Here is an 18,404-nt window from a genome sequence, read left to right on the forward strand (position 1 = left end):
AGCCGGGATCTATCTGATAATTCGTTTGTCTCCTTCATTTGAAGAGAGAGGGTGTTTTTTACTCGTTGTCATAGGGGCCTTAACTTCCTTTTTTTCAGGTCTGGCTGCGTTTGGAGAAAACGATCTAAAACGAGTAATTGCACTATCTACATTAAGCCAGCTAGGAGTAATAATATTCTCTCTAGGTTTAGGTCTCACTCTATTTTGTTATTTTCATCTTTTTGCCCATGCACTTTTTAAGGCTCTCCTTTTTATATGTTCGGGGGTCGTAATTCATTCACTAGGAATACAAGATATACGTCGGATAGGGGGGGTGTCCAGGATACTCCCTTACACTAGCTATATCATCTTAGTTTGTTCTCTTAGATTAATAGGGTTTCCATTTTTATCGGGTTTCTTTTCAAAAGATCTAATTATTGAATCTTCCGAGAGCCTGCACATATTAATTCCTAGTGCACTTATATTAGTTTCATGTCTTCTAACAAGAACTTATTCTTCACGAATTGCAATAATATGTTTGTGCTCCTACAATTATAATTTAAGTTGTCAATACAGGGACGAAGAAGGGGATTATCTGACTCCTCTTTTTGTTCTTTATTGAGGGGCTGTTATAGGGGGGTATATTTTTGATTGATGTTTTCTGGGGGATGTAAGAATCGTCTTAGGCTCATTTGAAAAGATTCTCCTTCTATCCCTTATTATAGTAGGGGCGATTTTACCTTACTTTGTCAAATCTATTAAAAGTTTTAATAGATTCTAAAATGACGTCTTGCATATGACTCATAGAAAACTTATTATCTCTATCTATTCTATTCTATCTATCTACTCTAAGTATTCTTAGAAACTTATCAAACTTTCACTGCTGAATCTATTAAAAGTTTTGAATCTTTAAGAATTAAAAGTTTTGAATCTATTAAAACTTTTAATAGATTCAGCAGTGAAAGTTTGATTCTAGCTAGTCTATCTACTATTTCTATGAGTCATATGCAAGACGTCATTTTAGAAAAGACGCGCAGTGGCCGATATTATTGTCTATTTCTACCGATATTATATTCTTGCATATGACTCATAGAAATAGTAGATAGGCTAGCTAGAATCAAACTTTCACTGTTTCTAGTGAAGGCTTGCGGCCTTGTGCAAAATATTTTCCTCTAGGCCTCTAGGTGGCCGATATTCAAATAGATTTAATAGATTCAGCAGTGAAAGTATTCTATGAGTCATATGCAAGACGTCATTTTAGAATCTATTAAAACTTTTAATAGATTCAGCAGTGAAAGTTTGATTCTAGCTAGTCTATCTACTATTTCTATGAGTCATATGCAAGACGTCATTTTTGAAATCTATTTGAATCTAGACTAGCTAGACTAGCTACGTTTAATAAGTAGCTTAATAAACTTAATAAACTAGTTTTATTAAGCGAGTCTAATTCTCCGTTTAATAAGTCTATCTACTATTTCTATGAGTTTTATAAAATTGATTCTAGCAAATCCACGAACACCGCCCCGTTTAATAAAACTATTTCAAGGGACGCGGGGGGGCTCAGGGGGATATATAAATGACGATGGCGACACAGGGAATCGTCGATTAGCAATCACCATCAACAAAGCTCAAGAGCAATCATTAGAATCATGAGGTATAGATCTGAATACGGATTGTTTTCCCATGGACCATTATATGTTGCATGTTCAAGAGTCGTTAAACCTGACATTCTATTTATGTGCACAGACAATGGGACAGCAAAGAATGTTGTATATTCGCAAGTTTTACGTAGTTAAATATATATATATATATATATATATATATATATATATATATATATATATATATATATATATATATATATATATGTATATATATATATATATATATATATATATATATATATATATATATATATATATATATATATATATATATATATATATATATATATATATATATATATATATATATATATTCACAGGTGGGACATAGGGACACAACTACAATGTCGCGTAACTAATATGGCGCGTAACGACTTACGCGCGCGGGGGGGCTTGGGGGGGGGCGCGAAGCGCCCCCACCAACTAGGTGCTGGGGTGGCGTGAAGCGCCACCCCAACAGCTACTATATATATATATATATATATATATATATATATATATATATATATATATATATATATATATATATATATATATATGTTTTTAACTACGTAAAACTTGCGAATATACAACATTCTTTGTTGTTTCATTGTCTGTCCATATAAATAGATTGTAAGGTTTGCCGACTCTTGAACATGCAACATATAATTGTCCATGGGAAAACAATCCGTATTCAGATCTATACCGCATTTTTCTAACGATTGCCCTTGAACTTTGTTGATGGTGATTGCTAATCGTACATTCCCTGTGTCCCCGTCGTCATTTATATATCCCCCTGCGCCCCTCCGGCGTCCCCGTAGTGTCCCGGTATCCCGGTTGTCATTTGTGTCCCGGTATCCCAGTCTGTAATTTCTCTTTGAGTGTCCCGGTCGTCATTTATATTCCCTCTGTCCCGGTTGTCATTTGTGTCCCAATGTCCCTGTCTGTAATTTCTCTTTGAGTGTCCCGATCGTCATTTATATTCCCTGTGTCCCGGTCGTCATTTGTGTCTTGGTTTGTAGTGTCATCTTATAATAACGTCATTTACAAAGCCTTATATACTTATAATGACGTCACATGCAAACCCACAAACAAACAAACATGCATATATACAACTTATTTAAATATATATATATATATATATATATATATATATATATATATATATATATATATATATATATATATATATATATATATAGGTATAGCTTCTTTTTTAGTTTTTAATTTCTTAGTTTTTTCCTTTTTTATTTGTTCTTTTATTAGTTTCTCCTTTTTATTAATTTGTTTTCTGTTTTTCTTTTCTTTATTTTTCAGATGTCATATGCAAACCCTCAAACATACAAAAGAACAAACGTGCTTTAATTTTTTTTTCTTTTTTAGTTTTTTCTATTTTTTAGTTTTGTAGCTTTTTTAGTTTTTTAGCTTTTTTTTGTTTTTAGTTTTTTCCTTTTTTCTTTTTTTTTCTTTTTTGGTTTTTCTTTTTTTTTAAGACGTCATATGCAAACCCTAAAAAATACAAAAAAACAAACATGCTTTAATTTTTTCTTTTTTAATCTTTTTCAAAATTTTTCAATTTGACGATGTTCATTCTAACATTGACACTTGGAAAAATCTTTACGTGCCAAGCATGCTAAAGCTCAACAATTTATAATTAACCTCAAATTTTGGGTATCTGTTTTAAGGTTTTTGAATTACATCAATCTATTGTCAAAATATATTGAAATATTTGTGCAATTCCCAGTTTTTATATATATAGATATGTTTTCTCTTCTTTCTTAATTTTTCTTCTTAGTTTTTTCTTTTTTTTTAGTTTTTTAGCTTTTTTTAGTTTTTTTTAGCTTTTTTAGTTTTTAACTTTTTTTCTTTTTAGTTTTTTACCTTTTTTTCTTTTTTAAATTTTTTTATTTTTTAGTTATTTTTTTTAGTTGTTTAGCTTTTTTCTGTTTTCTTTTTCTTCTTTATTTTTCAGACTTAGTTTTTTCTTAGTTTTTTTTTCTTTTTAGTTTTTTTTCTAGTTTTTTACTTTTTTTTCAGTTTTCTTTTTCTTCTTTATTTTTTGGACGTCATATGCACACCCTCAACACAAAAGTACATACAACTTATTTTTATATATATAGAAGATATAAGCTGGCGTAACAGACATAGTGTAACAGACATAACAGACATACAGCTTATTTTTATATATATATAGATTAGTCCTGTTTTTACTTATGCTACACTTAGAAATAATAAAGCAAGAATTACCTCAATTATTTGATCCAAGATCGTCAGGAAATGAATATGGCTCCATCTTTTTCTCTTTCTTTTCTTCTTCGTTTTGGTTCGTCTTTCTTTTATTCTTTGCATCTAATGCTTCTTTATCCTAAATATCCTTAAATTTCTTTCTCATTGGAGCTAATTTCAATTTTAGTTCATCAGCGTATAGATAAACACATCTAGTTGAATAAAATGTATTGATCTATGCGCCGATGAACTAAAATTGAGTATCCTTCAATATTTTGCATTTATATTATCCTTCTTTTTGTAGAAAAAACTCACCATTTAAATTGTCAAATATGCTGGTAGACGTTTAATTTGCGACATTTTTTCATAGACCGAATCACGGTCAAGAATATCTGATCGCTTTGTAATATGTTCTTTGAGTTTCAATCAGAGGCCATTTCAAGATACTTCACCTCTTGAGAAATGTAACAACTGAGCTGAAGGAAGTCTTCTTTAGCTCAGTTGTTACATGACTCAAGTGCCGAAACAAATTTTCGCTTAAGAAACCAGAAAGAATAGAAAAGAAAAGACTTGCGGCAATCTAACCCCTTCATAATGTATAATTTTTGTGAGCTGTTTGCAGGAAACTGACACGGCGATGGATGTTCTTGACAAGCCCCAGTGCTGGTTCAATTTGAACAAGACGTCTTCCTGCAGGAATCCTGACAATACAAAAGTTGCTGAAGCCAAAGGCTCAGACGCCACTTGTAAAACTGGTGGTAATGGACGTGAAAGTACAACTATCTTGGCTTGCATCAGTGCTAAACAGAAAAAAATTCCCACCTGTAAATTTTTCTGCAAAGAATACCTCGAACTCCTGGATACCCGTAGATGAAGCTTACCCTGGTGTATCTTAATCATCTACCAAGAAATGGTGGATTACGTTTGATCTCTTTATGAACTGGTTAAATTCCGATTTCTTCCTCATGTAAAGGAAAAGGCACTCCTCATCTTAGATGGACATGGCTCACATTTTTCTCTCACTCTTGTCAAACTTGCAGACGAAATAACGTGACAATTCTCAAGCTACCACCACATACATCCCACATGCTTCAACCTCTCGATAAAGCGGCTTTCAATTGAATGAAAGTGTCTCATGATCAGAATCTAGTGAAATGGCAGAGGGATCACCCTGGCGACATTCTGTTGAAGAAGGACTTTGTATGTCTTTTATCGAAGGTATCGGAAACCTATCTCACTCCTAGTCTGATGGAAAAGTCGTTCAAATCAACTGGAATCTTCGATTCGAGTGTTCCAATGAGAGTAAACCCATCTGTTACTCATTATAGCAAGTTTGAACCTGCCAAGTTGAGACCCTATGCAGAGAAGAAAAGAAACAAGCGGAAAAAAGCAACATCTAAAGACACAACCATCGTCAACACTTAACTAGGAAAAATTACCCTTTCTGTTACCGTTAGTCCAAGGAAGTTGTTGACTTAACATCAGTTTCAGGAAAAGAAAAACTGGAGAAAATTACAAGAGAGGTAAAAGTGATAACATAAAAAACAACAACTAGAGGTGCTTGAGAGGGAAGAAAATCTGAAAGTAAAAGGCAAAGGGAAGGACTGTGTCCCGTTGTCCCTGTCTGTAATTTCTCTTTGAATGTCCCGGTCGTCATTTATATTCCCTGTGTCCCGTCGTCATTTGTGTCCCAGTCTGTAGTGTCATCTTATAATAACGTCATTTACAAAGCCTTATATACTTATAATGACGTCACATGCAAACCCACAAACAAAAAAACATGTATAAATACAAATTATTTATATATATATAGATATAGTTTCTCTTTTAGTTTTTTCTTTTCTTAGTTTTTTCCTGTTTTAGTTTTTCTTTTTCCAAGTTTCTTCTTTTTATTGATTTGTTTTCTTTTTAGTTTTTTCTTTTTTTAGTTTTTTTCTTTTTTAGTTTTTTTTAGTTTTTTCTTTTTTTAGTTTTATAGCTTTTTTAGCTTTTTTCTTTTTAGTTTTTTATCTTTTTTATTTTATTTTTCTTTCTTTAGTTTTTTACCTTTTTTTTCTTTTTTAGTTTTCATTTTCTTCTTTATTTTTGAGATGTCATATGCAAAGCCTCAAACATACAAACATTTACAAAGCCTTATATACTTATAATGACGTCACATGCAAACCCACAAACAAAAAAACATGTATAAATACAAATTATTTATATATATATAGATGTAGTTTCTCTTTTAGTTTTTTCTTTTCTTAGTTTTTTCCTGTTTTAGTTTTTCATTTTCCAAGTTTCTTCTTTTTATTGATTTGTTTTCTTTTTAGTTTTTTCTTTTTTTAGTTTTTTTCTTTTTTAGTTTTTTTTAGTTTTTTCTTTTTTTTAGTTTTATAGCTTTTTTAGCTTTTTTCTTTTTAGTTTTTTATCTTTTTTATTTTATTTTTCTTTCTTTAGTTTTTTACCTTTTTTTTCTTTTTTAGTTTTAATTTTCTTCTTTATTTTTGAGATGTCATATGCAAAGCCTCAAACATACAAAAAACCAAACATACTTTAATTTTTTTCCTTTTTTAGTTTTTTCTATTTTTTAGTTTTGTAGCTTTTTTAGTTTTTCTAGCTTTTTTTTGTTTTTAGTTTTTTCCTTTTTTCTTTTTTTTTCTTTTTAGGTTTTTCTTTTTTTTAAGACGTCATATGCAAAACCCTAAAACATACAAAAAATGTTTTGTAATTACAAAACATTACCCCGAGCGCGTAAGTCGTTACGCGCCATATTAGTTACGCGCCATTGTAGTTGTGTCCCTGTGTCCCACCTGTGAATATAGATAGATATATATATATATATATATATATATATATATATATATATATATATATATATATATATATATATATATATATACTAGCTGTTGGGGTGGCGCTTCGCGCCACCCCAACACGTAGTTGGTGGGGGCGCTTCGCGCCCCCCCAAGCCCCCCCGCGCGCGTAAGTCGTTACGCGCCATATTAGTTACGCGCCATTGTAGTTGTGTCCCTGTGTCCCACCTGTGAATATAGATAGATTTATATATGTGTTTCAAACTACGTAAAAATTGCGAATATACAACATTCTTGGCTTTCCCATTGTCTGTCCATATACAAAGCCGTATGTACTAATAATGACGTCATATGCAAACGCTCTTTTTACAAACAAACAAACATGCATACACACAACTCGTTTTTATATAGATAGATAGATAGATAGATACAATACAAATTAACTACGTAAAACTTGTGAATATACAACAGTCTTCGCTGTCCCATTGTCTGTGCGTATAAATAGATTGTCAGGTTTACCGACCCTCAAAGATGCAACATACAATTGTACATTGGTAAAGCAATCTGTATTAAGATCTATACCGCATTTTTCTAGTGATTGCCCTTGAGCTTTGTTGATGGTGGTTGCAAATGCTAATCGAATTGGGAATTGCAATCTTTTAAATTGAAAAAGCAGATCCGTTGGAATCATGGGAATGCGAGGAATAAGAACAGCCTCACCCTCATAAGGCCCTGTCAAGATTGTGGCATCTATTAGGTTTTCCATTGTTGTTTTTTTACGGCAAGTCGCGTGCCATTGCAAAGCTTTGGTGGGTTGATATTTCTTAAAAGTATTATTGGTACGCCTATTTTTAGTTGTAGCAGGTGTGGTGGACACCCTGAAGGATCTATGGAATTTAAAAATTCAGATGGATAATTAACCGCTTCATTTGGTTCCGAAATACAAATTAACTGCGTAAAACTTGCGAATATACAACATTCTTCGCTGTCCAATTCTCGCTGCATATAAATAGATTGTCAGGTTTACCGACCCTCGAACATGCAACGTACAATTGTCCATGGGAAAAACAATCAGTATCAAGATCAATACCACATTTTTCTAATGATTGACCTTGAGCTTTGTTAATGGTGATTGCAAATGCTAATCGAATTGGGAATTGCAATCTTTTAAATTGAAAAGGCAGATCTGTTGGAATCATGGGAATGCGAGGAATAAGAACAGCCTCACCCTCAAAAGGCCCTGTCAGGATTGTGGCCTCTATTAGGTTTTCCATTGTTTTTTTTACGGCAAGTCGAGTGCCATTGCAAAGCTTTGGTGGGTTTATGTTACGTAACAATATTATTGGTACGCCTATTTTTAGTTGTAGCACGTGTGGTGGAAACCCTGAAAGATCTATGGAATTTAAAAATTCAGAAGGATAATTAACCGCTTCATTTGGTTCCAAAACTGTGTCGACTGACTTGTAAAGGACTGCCTGGTCTTGAATCTTGGTCAAAACAATATTGTTGATTTCGTGGACGTCTATATTTTTGGGTGCGAGAATCGCTCTTTCACTTAGCCATTTATTATTTTTATAATTTTTTAGAATATTCGGAAATACTTTTTCAATCAATTCATTTTTGGACGTCACTAAATTACAGAAATCAGCAGGTAGTTGTATACGTCCTGAAATTGAGTCTACTGGGAGCTTTCCGTTTCCCATTGCCAGCAATTGATCTGAAAATGTTTGACCAGAGTCATCGTTTTGCAATCGGACACGCATATTTGTAGTTAATTTTAATGTTTTTACGTGTGCCCATAAATTAGAATTTTTCAGGCAAGCATTCATTTCGTCTGCAGGAGTTGATCTAGGTATTATAGGTAATGTTTGCCTGAAATCTCCCGCAAGCAATATTAAGGTGCTGCCAAAGGGTTTCGACTTCCCTCGCAAATCTTTCAAGCATTGATCCAGAGCCTCGAGCGATTTTTTGTGCGCCATTGTGCACTCATCCCAAATAATAAGTTTGCATTGCTGCAATACTTTACCCATCCCAGATGATTTGGAAATATTGCACGTGGGAGTTTCTGTAGAATGCAAGTTCAGAGGCAATTTCAAAGCGGAATGAGCAGTTCTTCCACCAGGCAGCAATATTGCGGCTATTCCGGACGACGCAATTGCCAACGCTATATCATTTTTAGATCGAATTGATGCCAGAATCAGTTTTATCACAAACGTTTTACCAGTACCTCCTGGCGCATCCAAAAAGAAAATTTCTCCAACGTTGTTATCGACACAATGCATTATCGTATCATAAATGTCTTTTTGTTCCGACGTTAACTTGGAAATGTTATTTTGTACATACGACAATAGATCACTCGTACTGTAACTTTGTTCACGATCCAATTCTACACATGTCGAAACAGCAGCGATACGGTTAGGTGAAGGCATTCCCAAACCCTGAAGGGGTTTGTGGAAGTTTAACTTTTCCTGAGGCGCAACACATTCCCATTGTTTCACCATTGAATTTCAAGGCCTTGCAATAGGGACAAATTTTAGACATTGTCCCGATTTGAACACATCTACTCAAGCTATAATCATCGACTGGGTTGTACCTGAATGCCAGGCGATAACTTTCAGATTGCTCTGATTCCTCGGCACGCTTTCTTTTCTTACTTTCTCTATCAGCAGCAAGCCTGTTTCCCTGCTGGTCTTTTGATTCCTCGGCACGCCTTCTTTTTTCACTTTCTCTTTTAGCAGCAAGTCTGCTTCTGCGTTGCTCTAGTAGTTCCTCGGCACGCCTTCTTTTTTCACTTTCTCTTTTAGCAGCAAGTCTGCTTCTGCGTTGCTCTGGTAGTTCCTCGGCATGCTTTCTGTTCTTTCTTTCTCTATCAGCCTCAAGCCTGTTTCCCTGCTGGTCTTTTGATTCCTCGGCACGCCTTCTTTTTTCACTTTCTCTTTTAGCAGCAAGTCTGCTTCTGCGTTGCTCTAGTAGTTCCTCGGCACGCCTTCTTTTTTCACTTTCTCTTTTAGCAGCAAGTCTGCTTTCGCGTTGCTCTGGTAGTTCCTCGGCACGCTTTCTTTTCTGACTTTCTCTATCAGCAGCAAGTTTTTTGGCATAGACTCTTTGAGCATCTTCATCAGTCATTATAAACTTAAGCATTAATAGAATTCTACGCGAACATACGTCTTATATAACTTGAATGACGTCACGCCTTCAAAGCAAAAATGATGGCAACTAATTTCATGACGTCAGCCGAAACATGACGGCGAACATATGTCTTATATAACTTGAATGACGTCACCTTCAAAGCAAAAATGATGGCAACTAATTTCATAACGTCAGCCGAAACATGACGTCACCTGATCCATCCACAGATCCACACACAGACAACTTATTTTTATATATATAGATATATATAGATATATATCTATATATATAAAAATAAGTTGTCTGTCTGTCTGTGGATGTGTGGATGGATGTGTCAGGTGACGTCACCTGAAAAAACTGGATCAGGTGACGTCAAAACTGAAAAAACTAAAAAAGGCAAAAACTACAAAAAAAACTAAAAACTAATAAAAAAATTAAAAAAGCTAAAAAACTAAAAAAACTATAAAGGTAAAAACCAATAAAAAACTAAAAAGGCAAAAACTACAAAAAAAAACTAAAAACTAATAAAAAAAAGTAAAAAAGCTAAAAAACTAAAAAAACTAAAAAAACTAAAAAAAGGTAAAAAACTAAAAAAAATAAAAAATAAAAAAAAACTAAAAAAAAGGAAAAAAACTGAAAAATAAGCTAAAATAAAGGTAAAAACCAATAAAAAACTAAAAAAAAAAGGAAAAAAACTAATAAATGACGACACTCAAAGAGAAAAAAAGGCAAAAACTACAAAAAAAACTAAAAACTAATAAAAAAAATAAAAAAGCTAAAAAACTAAAAAAACTAAAAAAAGGCAAAAACTACAAAAAAAACTAAAAACTAATAAAAAAGCTAAAAAACTAAAAAAAATAAAAAAAGGCAAAAACTACAAAAAAACTAAAAACTAATAAAAAAAATAAAAAAGCTAAAAAACTAAAAAAACTAAAAAAACTAAAAAAAGGTAAAAAACTAAAAAAACTAAAAACTAAAAAAAAACTAAAAAAGGTAAAAACTAAAAGAACTAAAAAAGAAAAAAATAAATGACGACACTCAAAGAGAAAGCGACCAGGACAAAAGGAATGTTCGATTAGCAATCAACAAAGCACCGGGACACAGGGAGTATAAATGACGACCAGGACAAAACTAAAAAATCTAAAATCTAAATAAACTAAAAAAGAAAAAAAAAGGAAAAAAATAAAGGAGAAAAACAAAACTAAAAAACGAATGTATATACAGACCGGTACACCGGGATACAAATGACGACCGGGACACAGGGAATATAAATGACGACCGGGACACAGGGACACAACTACAACGGGGACACCGGGGGAAACAGGGGGATATAAATGACGACCGGGACAAAAAAACTAAAAAGAAAAAAAACTAAAAACTAATAAAAAAACTAAAAAATCTAAAAATCTAAATAAGCTAAAAAAGAAAAAAAAAGGAAAAAAATAAAGGAGAAAAACAAAACTAAAAAACGAATGTATATACAGACCGGGACACCGGGATACAAATGACGACCGGGACCCGGGACACAGGGAATATAAATGACGACCGGGACACAGGGACACAACTACAACGGGGACACCGGGGGAAACAGGGGGATGTAAATGACGACCGGGACACCGGGACAGGGAATGGTCGATTAGCAATCACCATCAACAAAGCTCAAGGGCAATCATTAGAATCATGAGGTATAGATCTGAATACAGATTGTTTTCCCATGGACCATTATATGTTGCATGTTCAAGAGTCGGTAAACCTGACAATCTATTTATATACAAAGACAATGGGACAGCAAAGAATGTTGTATATTCGCAAGTTTTACGTAGTTAAAACCATATATATATATATATATCTATATTCACAGGTGGGACATAGGGACACAACTACAATGGCGCGTAACTATTATGGCGCGTAACGACTTACGCGCGCGGGGGGGCTTGGGGGGGGGCGCGAAGCGCCCCCACCAACTAGGTGTTGGGGTGGCGCGAAGCGCCACCCCAACAGCTAGTATCTATATATATAAAAATAAGTTGTCTGTGGATCTGTGGATCGTGGATCAGGTGACGTCATGTTTCGGCTGACGTCATGAAATTAGTTGCCATCATTTTTGCTTTGAAGGTGACGTCATTCAAGTTATATAAGACATATGTTCGCGTAGAATTCTATTAAGGTTTAAGTTTACAATGACTGATGAAGATGCTCAAAGAGTCTATGCCAAAAAACTTGCTGATGATAGAGAAAGTCAGAAAAGAAAGCGTGCCGATGAATCAAAAGAACAGCAAGGAAACAGGCTTGAGGCTAAAGAACGCAAAACCGCGCAGTTAGATGAAGATCCACCTGGACAGCGAGAGTCAAAACATATTAAAACTGAAATGATAGCGATGATGATTGGGTTTAGGATTTTGACTTGGATAAGGTCATCAATGACTACCAGATTTTAGTTAAAAAAACAAAGGTTCGGCGATATGTATTTCATAGTGAAGCTGAAAAATAAAGAAGAAAAAGAAAACTGAAAAAAGAAAAAAGAGAAATTACAGACTGGGATGCCGGGACACAAATGACGACCGGGACACAGGGAATATAAATGACGACCAGGACTGATGACTGATGAAGATGCTCAAAGAGTCTATGCCAAAAAACTTGCTGCTGATAGAGAAAGTCAGAAAAGAAAGCGTGCCGAGGAATCAAAAGAACAGCAAGGAAACAGGCTTGAGGCTAAAGAACGCAAAACCGCGCAGTTAGATGAAGATCCACCTGGACAGCGAGAGTCAAAACATATTAAAACTGAAAATGATAGCGATGATGATTGGGTTTGGGATTTTGACTTGGATAAGGTCATCAATGACTACCAGATTTTAGTTAAAAAAACAAAGGTTCGGCGATATGTATTTCATAGTGAAGCTGAAAAATAAAGAAGAAAAAGAAAACTGAAAAAAGAAAAAAGAGAAATTACAGACTGGGATACCGGGACACAAATGACGACCGGGACACAGGGAATATAAATGACGACCAGGACACAGGTATTTAAGAAAAGACAAATTTTTAATTGTAAGAAGACCGTTGAAAGAGAAATTTCTAATTGTAAAATGACTGAAAAACCTACAATGGCAACGGTACCACCATCGAAGTAGATAACCAGTGGGTTTACGGCCAACCTACCATCTTCAAAGATACCACGATAGGAAGACTCTACACCGTTCACCCCAATCAACATGAATGCTTCTTTCTACGCCTGCTTTTGGTGAATGTATCCGGTCCGACATCCTTTGAGTATTTGAGAACTGTAAACGGTACTATACATGACACTTACAGTAGTGCATGCCAAGCTCTGAATTTATTGGAGAATAACCAACACTGGGATAACTGCATCAATGACGCGTGCGAAACGTCAACCCCAAGTCAAATTCGTACACTTGCTCTCCATCAGCTCCTACAGAGTTATGGGAAAAATATAAGTAAAAAATGTTCGAAGAAATACTCCATCGAAAACAGTTAGAGACGTCAGAAATGACTTTTGATTTTACATCAGAAATTTATAACGACACTTTAGTTATTATAGAAGATTTGTGCGTACGTATGGCAAACAAACCTCTTCAGGATTTGGGAATGCCTTCACCTAACCGTATCGCTGCTGTTTCGACATGTGTAGAATTGGATCGTGAACAAAGTTACAGTACGAGTGATCTATTGTCGTATGTACAAAATAACATTTACAAGTTAACGTCGGAACAAAAAGACATTTATGATACGATAGACTCAGTTTCAGGACGTATACAACTACCTGCTGATTTCTGTAGTTTAGTGACGTCCAAAAATGAATTGATTGAAAAAGTATTTCCGAATATTCTAAAAAATTATAAAAATAATAAATGGCTTTTAGTTATTATAGAAGATTTGTGCGTACGTATGGCAAACAAACCTCTTCAGGATTTGGGAATGCCTTCACCTAACCGTATCGCTGCTGTTTCGACATGTGTAGAATTGGATCGTGAACAAAGTTACAGTACGAGTGATCTATTGTCGTATGTACAAAATAACATTTACAAGTTAACGTCGGAACAAAAAGACATTTATGATACGATAGACTCAATTTCAGGACGTATACAACTACCTGCTGATTTCTGTAGTTTAGTGACGTCCAAAAATGAATTGATTGAAAAAGTATTTCCGAATATTCTAAAAAATTATAAAAATAATAAATGGCTAAGTGAAAGAGCGATTCTCGCACCCAAAAATATAGACGTCCACGAAATCAACAATATTGTTTTGACCAAGATTCGAGACCAGGCAGTCCTTTGCAAGACAGTCGAGACAGTTTTGGAACCAAATGAAGCGGTTAATTATCCATCTGAATTTTTAAATTCCATATATCTTTCAGGGTTTCCACCACACGTGCTACAACTAAAAATAGGCGTACCAATAATACTTTTAAGAAATATCAACCCACCAAAGCTTTGCAATGGCACGCGACTTGCCGTAAAAAAAACAATGGAAAGCCTAATAGAGGCGACAATCTTGACAGGGCCTTTTGAGGGTAAGGCTGTTCTTATTCCTCGCATTCCCATGATTCCAACGGATCTGCCTTTTCAATTTAAAAGATTGCAATTCCCAATTCGATTAGCATTTGCAATCACCATTAACAAAGCTCAAGGTCAATCATTAGAAAAATGTGGTATAGATCTTAATACTGATTGTTTTTCCCATGGACAATTGTACGTTGCATGTTCGAGGGTCGGTAAACCTGACAATCTATTTATATGCAGCGACAATTGGACAGCGAAGAATGTTGTATATTCGCAAGTTTTACGCAGTTAATTTGTATTGTATCGATCTATCTATCTATCTATATAAAAACGAGTTGTGTGTATGCATGTTTGTTTGTTTGTAAAAAGAGCGTTTGCATATGACGTCATTATTAGTACATACGGCTTTGTATATGCACAGACAATGGGAAAGCCAAGAATGTTGTATATTCGCAATTTTTACGTAGTTTAACTCCTGCAGACGAAATGAATGCTTGCCTGAAAAATTCTAATTTATGGGCACACGTAAAAATATTAAAATTAACTACAAATATGCGTGTCCGATTGCAAAACGATGATTCTGGTCAAACATTTTCAGATCAATTGCTGGCAATTGGAAACGGAAAGCTTCCAGTAGTGGGAAAGCCAAAAATGTTGTATATTCGCAATTTTTACGTAGTTTGAAACACATATATAAATCTATCTATATTCACAGGTGGGACACAGGGACACAACTACAATGGCGCGTAACTAATGTGGCGCGTAACGACTTACGCGCGCGGGGGGGCTTGGGGGGGCGCGAAGCGCCCCACCAACTAGGTGTTGGGGTGGCGCGAAGCGCCACCCCAACAGCTAGTATATATATATATATATATATATATATATATATATATATATATATGTTTATAATTACGTAAAACTTGCGAATATACAACATTCTTCGCTGTCCCTTTGTCTGTACATATAAATAGGCTGTCAGGTTTACCGACTATTGAACATGCAACATATAATTGTCCACGGGAAAAACAATCCGTATTCGGATCTATACCTCGTTATTCTAATGATTACCCTTGAGCTTTGTTGATGGTGATTGCTAATCAAACATTCCCTGTGTCCCCATCGTCATTTATATATCCCCCTGTGCCCCCCAGTGTCCCCGTTGTAATTGTGTCCCTGTGTCCCAGTCGTCATTTATAGTCGAATAACATGACGTCAGTCGACACACAAACATGACGTTAGTCGACACACACGTCCCAGTCGAAATTTGTGTCTCGGTTTCCCAGTCTGTAATTTCTCTTTGAGTTTCCTGGTCGTCATTTATATTCCCTGTGTCCCGGTCTGTATATACATTCGTTTTTGAATTGGTATATGATGAAATAAATTTTTAGTTTTTTTTCCTTTTTTTCTTTTTAGTTTTTCTTTGTTTTTACCTTTTTTTTAGATTTTTTTCTTTTTCTTTTTAGTTTTTTTTTTAGTTTTTACCTTTTTTAGTTTGTTTAGTTTTTACCTTTTTTAGTTTGTTTAGTTTTTACCTGTTTTTAGTTTTTTTTTTTTTTTTAGTTTTTTTTTTCTTTTGTATTAATGCTAAAGTCAAGGTTCGAACCTGGATCCTCTCGGACCTAGAACCTGGATCATAACGTTTTACCAACTCAGCTACTTCGGCTTGAATACATTTACCTTTTTTAGTTTTATTTTTATTTATTTTTTTTTTCCTTTTTCTCCCTTATTTGTCATTTTTTTTCTTTTTTTTTCTTTTTCAGTTTTTAGTGTTTTTAGTTTTTTATTAGTTTTTAGTTTTTCTTCTTTTTAGTTTTTTTGTAGTTTTTACCTTTTTTTAAGTTTTTTTAAGTTTTTTTTAAGTTTTTTTTTCTTTTTTAGCTTTTAGTTTCTTACCCTGTTTTTTTTATTTTTTTTTTAGCTTTTTTAGTTTTTTTAGTATTTTCTTTTTAGTTTTTTTAAGTTTTTATCTTTTTTAGTTTTTTTTTCTTCTTTTGTATTAATGCTAAAGCCAAGGTTCGAACCTGGAACCTCTCGGACCTAGAACCTGGAACATAACGCTTTACCAACTGAGCTACTGTATTTGTATTGGATTAACGACGCTTCTTGACTACTAAGGTCCCTGCGTCGGCCCTGTAGTGCATTCCTGCAGCATGGTTCGATCTCTGGGTCTCGTATTACCACGCTAAGGTCAAACTCACTGCGCCAACACAGGTAGTTATATAACTGAGCTACTTCGGCTTGAATACATTCGTTTTTGTATTGGTATGTGATGAAATAATTCAGATGTCTAATGCGGACAGTGACGTCACTCGACAGACACACAGACAACTTATTTTTATATATAGATTTGGACTGCAACGTCATGAAAAAACCGGTATTATGCCTGCGAAATGGAATTGCGTAAAAAATCTATGTATTTAGAATATTTTTGAAGAAAAGCTAATTGCATAAATATTTCCTTGTGGTTTATTTTGAAAATATTATGTTTTTATAAGTAAATACTATTGTACAATAAAGTTTTCTTTGTCGAAATAGAGGTATATATATTTTTCAATTCGGCTTTATATGTTCTTCTGTTCACTTAGAATTATACAATGATGATTTTTGTCAAAACCCTAACTGGAAAGACCATAACTCTCGAAGTTGAGTCTTCAGATACTATTGAAAACATCAAAGCAAAGATTCAAGATAAAGAAAGCATTCCTCCTGATCAGCAGCGTCTGATTTTCGCTGGCAAGCAGCTTGAAGATGGCCGTACTCTGTCCGACTATAATATCCAAAAGGACTCGACACTCCACCTTGTCCTTCGATTGAGTGGCGGGATGCAAATTTTTGTCAAAACCCTAACTGGAAAGACCATAACTCTCGAAGTTGAGTCTTCAGATACTATTGAAAACGTCAAAGCAAAGATTCAAGATAAAGAAGGCATTCCTCCTGATCAGCAGCGTCTGATTTTCGCTGGCAAGCAGCTTGAAGATGGCCGTACTCTGTCCGACTATAATATCCAAAAGGAGTCGACACTCCACCTTGTCCTTCGATTGAGAGGCGGGATGCAAATTTTTGTCAAAACCCTAACTGGAAAGACCATAACTCTCGAAGTTGAGCCTTCAGATACTATTGAAAACGTCAAAGCAAAGATTCAAGATAAAGAAGGCATTCCTCCTGATCAGCAGCGTCTGATTTTTACTGGCAAGCAGCTTGAAGATGGCCGTACCCTGTCCGATTATAATATTCAAAAAGAGTCGACACTCCACCTCGTCCTTCGATTGAGAGGCGGGATGCAAATTTTTGTCAAAACCCTAACTGGAAAGACCATAACTCTCGAAGTTGAGTCTTCAGATACTATTGAAAACGTCAAAGCAAAGATTCAAGATAAAGAAGGCATCCCTCCTGATCAGCAGCGTCTGATCTTCGCGGGCAAGCAGCTTGAAGATGGCCGTACTCTGTCCGATTATAATATCCAAAAGGAGTCGACACTCCACCTTGTCCTTCGATTGAGAGGCGGGATGCAAATTTTTGTCAAAACCCTAACTGGAAAGACCATAACTCTCGAAGTTGAGCCTTCAGATACTATTGAAAACGTCAAAGCAAAGATTCAAGATAAAGAAGGCATTCCTCCTGATCAGCAGCGTCTGATTTTTACTGGCAAGCAGCTTGAAGAAGGCCGTACCCTGTCCGATTATAATATTCAAAAAGAGTCGACACTCCACCTCGTCCTTCGATTGAGAGGCGGGATGCAAATTTTTGTCAAAACCCTAACTGGAAAGACCATAACTCTCGAAGTTGAGTCTTCAGATACTATTGAAAACGTCAAAGCAAAGATTCAAGATAAAGAAGGCATTCCCCCTGATCAGCAGCGTCTGATTTTCGCTGGCAAGCAGCTTGAAGATGGCCGTACCCTGTCCGATTATAATATTCAAAAAAAGTCGACACTCCACCTCGTCCTTCGATTGAGAGGCGGGATGCAAATTTTTGTCAAAACCCTAACTGGAAAGACCATAACTCTCGAAGTTGAGTCTTCAGATACTATTGAAAACGTCAAAGCAAAGATTCAAGATAAAGAAGGCATTCCCCCTGATCAGCAGCGTCTGATTTTCGCTGGCAAGCAGCTT

The 18,404-nt window shown here is 34.9% G+C and overlaps 1 protein-coding gene across 1 annotated transcript; it reads left to right on the plus strand.

Annotated features, from left to right (window-relative positions):
* Nucleotides 1-16,886: 16,886 nt before the first annotated feature.
* Nucleotides 16,887-18,397, plus strand: LOC136043461 (polyubiquitin-C; the record flags this gene model as incomplete). The annotated part of the gene is made up of 1 exon (XM_065728381.1): nt 16,887-18,397. A coding segment is annotated over exon 1 (1,511 nt), but the record flags the coding sequence as incomplete, so codon positions are not given.
* Nucleotides 18,398-18,404: the final 7 nt, after the last annotated feature.

Source organism: Artemia franciscana, unplaced genomic scaffold (assembly GCF_032884065.1).
Source record: "Artemia franciscana unplaced genomic scaffold, ASM3288406v1 Scaffold_6200, whole genome shotgun sequence".
NCBI classification, from domain to species: domain Eukaryota; kingdom Metazoa; phylum Arthropoda; class Branchiopoda; order Anostraca; family Artemiidae; genus Artemia; species Artemia franciscana.